Source organism: Halyomorpha halys, unplaced genomic scaffold, assembly GCF_000696795.3.
Source record: "Halyomorpha halys isolate HHAL.00 unplaced genomic scaffold, Hhal_1.1 Scaffold1469.1, whole genome shotgun sequence".
In the NCBI taxonomy this organism is placed as follows: domain Eukaryota; kingdom Metazoa; phylum Arthropoda; class Insecta; order Hemiptera; family Pentatomidae; genus Halyomorpha; species Halyomorpha halys.
The window spans coordinates 96,548-101,611 of NW_027109240.1; the positions used below are offsets into that span (position 1 = coordinate 96,548).

Sequence of the window (5,064 nt, forward strand, 5' to 3'; positions counted from 1 at the left end):
TTGAGATACTGTTGACACCCATTTCTATGTAATACTTCTTGAAAGATTTTTAAAAAAATTTAAATTATTATACTGGCAGGTCATTTATATTAACATTTGCCCACTACATGAGCTGAGAAATCAAAAGAGTTTTATGATTTCTACAAATAATAATAATTTTTCAATTAAATACAATAATAAATATAATTAGACAATGTACACGGTTTTGCAGAGGGCACTGCAGCTGTTAGGACACTACCAGATTGGCTACAGGACGGAGCTCAAGATTCTTGCTCTGAGGTTACTCTGCGGCGAATTCTCCGTCACGCAATCAATGTGTTTGGATGTGATAGGACTCTACACTGGAGAAGATAGGACGAATTTGGACAAAGTAATGTTTTAGTCTTAATAAAACAATACTTATATGAGGAAGATGATTTTGGGTCCGGTCAAAAAGATACAAAAAATAGTTTAGTATCTTTTTTTTTAGCCTTGATGAAGCCCTGCAAAGTGGGGCGAAACCAAGTCTACTGCAAAGTCGGCAAGCAAATATTTGTTATTTTTTTCTCATTTTTTACCGCACCCTCTATCTTCTTTATATTCAGAAAAAATACGGTTGGTCATTCATAAACCAATTATTATCATATTTATACGTTTTAAATGACAAAATAAAATTGTGAATCCTTTCGTTTGTATGTTAGTTATAAGAAAAATGTTTTGAAATTACAAATTTCAAGAACGTTTTTTTTTAGAATGATTTCCACAACTTTATACCATACGGTTCAGCAGGAACTTCCATCAAGACACTGTACCATTTGGCGCAGAATTTCAGATCAGGTAACTAATTAAATTTTAATAAATCTAAAAACAAATTGCGAAACCATGTTTATTTAAAACAAAATAAGCATCTTCTAAGGGTATTCTTAAGAAAAATTTGAACTATGCTATAAATTAATAGATCATTTTAGTTTAGGTTATAATTTAATATAATATCGTATACTACTTTATAATTAATTATTTCTTCTTTTATTTTCGGATTGTGGGTGTCAGTTTCAACATCAAACGTATCACATGGTACCATTTGGAACATTTTGACAAAAAAATTTCATTATTTTAGTTTTTTTTAACTGAAATGAGAGAATATTTTTTTAGTCGGCATAGGTGTTGGTGGGAGTGACCTCGCCTGCCCGACAGCCCTTGCCGTCTACCATCAACAATAATAAACAATTATTATTTTCTAGATCAGACGACTTAAAATTATAATAATTAGAATTAAACTTTATTTAGAAGTAATTGTTGTTTTTTTTCTACGTTTACACTTTGGTTGTATGTGATATATGATCTATATTTATTTATTTTATTAGGCGGACCTGTCGATTTGTGTGTTTTAACTTATTTATTCATTAAATTATTTTATTATTATTATTTTTATTTCTTTTTTTACTTATTTATCCAATCAAGTATTTCTTATATTTTCCTTTAAATCTATATATTAGTTTCGTTTTGGTAAAATGTATTTATTTCTTTTTTTTTACTAAAAACTGATCTACTGCTGTGACTAGTATTTCTCTGGTTTGATCTCACATTGCTGTCTGATATTGAATTTGTTTAGCGGGTCACTGGGGAGGATCGGAGAGGGGGCATTCGGGAGTGAATTTGTCGATCAAATGAAATAAAAATTGTGAAATGGAAGGGGCAAGAAAGGGAAAGAAAAAATGGAATATTTGTATTTAGTGTCTTGACTGGAATTGATTGTAAAAGAAAACTGCGGAAAAAAAAATGTTTTATATCTTGTAAAAATATGTAATTTATATATGTCCGATCACGGATTGATTAGTATGCTGTGTAATGTAGCAACCCCATGTATTTGGGCAGCATGAATGAGCAAAGTATTTCTCTCTCTGGTCTGAAATATTTAGCTTTAGTATGCCAACAAATAGATAGACTCCAATAGTTAAGGGACAGAACTATTGGTTTATCGGATTACATCAGTTTCATTTATAACCGGTATATACTTAAAATCAGATGTATTAGAAAATGACTTTGGATATGAATTACCTTGAAGAATGCATCTTAGACACTGAAAAATATGTCCAATGTTGTAGCAAAGTCATGCATTTTCATTATTTATATGCAATATTAATAAAAATGAAAACGATAGCTAACGAATACATTACTAACTGTACCATTATTCTCTAGGAGAATTCCGGCAGTTTGACTACGGTCCAGAAGGAAATCTCCAGCGTTATCAAGCTGCCTCCCCTCCTTCTTACAGACTGGATTTAGTAACACCACCTGTGGCCCTTATCTGGGGGCTCAATGACAATTTTCTTTCTGAGACGGTAAGCTCATACATACATACATACATACATACATACATACATACATACATACATACATACATACATACATACATACATACATACAAATATATATATATACTTTTTGTGGGTCTTGAGGATCAGTCGACAATACAACTATGTTTTGGCACAAACCTAGAGTTAGTTGTATCATAGCTATGTAGAACAAACAGCAATAGATGATGTAAACAATAAAGTAGCGAAACGTCGCAAAAATATAGTTGTATTATTTACTGATCATCAAGGCCCACAAAAATATATAACTACAACAGGCAAGAAAAAGGTTATCAATATAGCACATGTGTGTGTATGTAAAGGTGTCTATAAAAAAGGGACAATTTTTAAGTCACAATTGAGCAAAATGATTTCCAAGGATCACTATACAATAATGGTTATAATATCCAGTCTATATCATTTCTTTCTAATAGATATCCTGAATTAATTATATATTCATATAGTTCATATAAGTAGTTCAATTCTCACTACCTTATCCAAAGTAACATTTTTTTACATTCAAATTTATCTTTTTACTTTACTTGATTTTACTGCATCCAGACTTTATGCTAGAAAAAAATCATCATTGTATATGAAAAAAAGCTCAAACTAAAGACAGAAACAAAGAAATCGTCAGAAACATGACGTAGATCCCTTTCGCTATTATTCCTTTAAAACATTCCGGCCGGAAAGGAAAAATTACAAAAATTTATTAATTAAATTTGTCTTAGGTTGATGCAGTTAATGTATTTTTGTTTATTATAATTATTTATAGTTATCAATTTGAAATGAGAAAGCAGTAATTTAATAGTGAATGATTTCATAATGTTTATTTTACCCTTGAACGTGATAATGAGAGCAAAAATTAATATTTTATTGATAGATTTCGCATCAGTTTTGGTATTCGTTTTATTCTAGAACTAACCTAAAACATTCATTTTTTTTGTTTTGTTTTTATTATTATTTTTTTTTAAAGAGGTTTTTTGTTGAAAATTGGGACATGAAAATTACCCACTATATTATAATCATCCATATGAATACGCACACACACATACACAAGTTTATAATAAATAATACTCTATTCCTCCTTTTTTTCAGTCTGTCAATAAATTAGCATCCCATCTACCAAACGTCATTTACAACAAAGCGGTTGAAGACCCCAAGTTCGCACACTTCGACATGATCCTCGGAGTCGATGCCCCAGAAGTATTACATCCTTCTGTCGTCGAGATATTGGAGTCTTTCAATAAAACAGACGTTAATTAGTATCCTGCAAGAGGCCAAATGCTGAAGATGTGTATTCTTTTAAGTCAGTCATGAAAAAGAAGTTACCACGCCCTCGCATTTAGAGATAAAAATCTACATCATAAGTTCCTAAAAAAATGTGGTCTTTGTACATTCCATTGTAAGGAAATGTTTTTCTAAAATTAAATATTGAATTTACTAGATCAATTTAGATAAATAAATCAGTATTTCATTTTAGACAAAGACTATCAAAAAATAATTGTAATCAGGGTATCAAATAAGACTTTCCTATGAATGTTACTTAGGATATAAGAAGCAACAACTAAAGAGAGCTAAACACAATAAAAAGTAACAACAAAACTTAATTGTTTTACAACATAAAGCATGATGTAATTCAATGATATGAATAAAGTTGAGTTAATTGAACAGCTTTTTTTTTTTTTATACAAAAATAACTATAAACATTTTTAAAAAATATAGATATTTACTTGTTGATAATTTTCTCAATTCCTCAACAATTTTATAATAATACATAAGAAAAAAAGGAATTTCATAGAAAAATGACAAAACCAAAATTTCGATTTATAAATTCTCTGTACAACTTTAATAAAAGTGAATAAAAATTCTAAGCTTAGCACGTATTTAAATTCATTGTTGAAGACTCTTTGTCACAGACTCCCAGTTATATGTCATGTCCCAGTATAATAGAGTTAAGAAACCCAATTCCTCAATAGGACCGCCTTTAATCATGCCTTTTAAGATTTGATTTTAGGGCCTTCCGTGGCTTAGTTGGTAAGGCCTAGGTCTATGGTTCTGAGATCTACGGGCAGCGCCGGGTCGAATCCGACCTGAGGACGTTGACTTTTTTCATTGAGTGGCGGTCCCACAAAATGAAAAACTTCACTACCCACCATGGTTAGAATAGGTTTGTAACCAGTAGATAACCAGGAAAAACATCACCTTCGCTTCTGCACAGGTGATGCACCTTCGCTTCTGCACAGGTGATGCACCTTCGCTTCTGCACAGGTAATGCACCTTCGCTTCTGCACAGGTGATGCACCTTCGCTTCTGCACAGGTGATGCACCTTCACTGTTGATTGCCTTAGTAATAATAATAATACGAAGAAGAAGAAAAAAAAAAGCTTTATTTTACTCCAGATTACAGATTTTTTTTTTCATTTATTAAAATAATTGTTATACAGCGTGTAATATAAACATTAATTATGTAAGTCAAAGGTTGATAAGATCTATTTGGTGGCATACTAAACAACGAGAAATTAGAATGGCAGTAAATATTATCGAAAAAGAGAGAATAATAACGGCTTTAATTATAATTAATCTATTAACATAAACGTATTAAACAACAAAATTCCACTAATCCAACTTTGAATTTCTAAAATAATAAAACGGAGATATGAAATGACTCAATTTTAAGAGTATCCCAAGATAAAAATCAACTTTTTTTATTATTATTGTTTTATTTATT

General features: G+C 30.5%; 1 protein-coding gene across 1 annotated transcript in view; it reads left to right on the forward strand.

Moving 5' to 3' along the window:
• The window catches only part of LOC106689789 (lipase 3), a 23,307-nt gene extending 19,554 nt beyond the window's left edge, over window positions 1-3,753 (forward strand). Inside the window, exons 6-9 of the mRNA XM_014434968.3 lie at window positions 212-370; window positions 732-816; window positions 2,179-2,321; window positions 3,432-3,753. Of these exons, the coding sequence (XP_014290454.1) occupies window positions 212-370; window positions 732-816; window positions 2,179-2,321; window positions 3,432-3,599 (555 nt within the window). The 3' untranslated portion in view covers window positions 3,600-3,753. The remainder of the gene's footprint in view (window positions 1-211; window positions 371-731; window positions 817-2,178; window positions 2,322-3,431) is intronic.
• The last annotated feature ends 1,311 nt before the right edge of the window (window positions 3,754-5,064 follow it).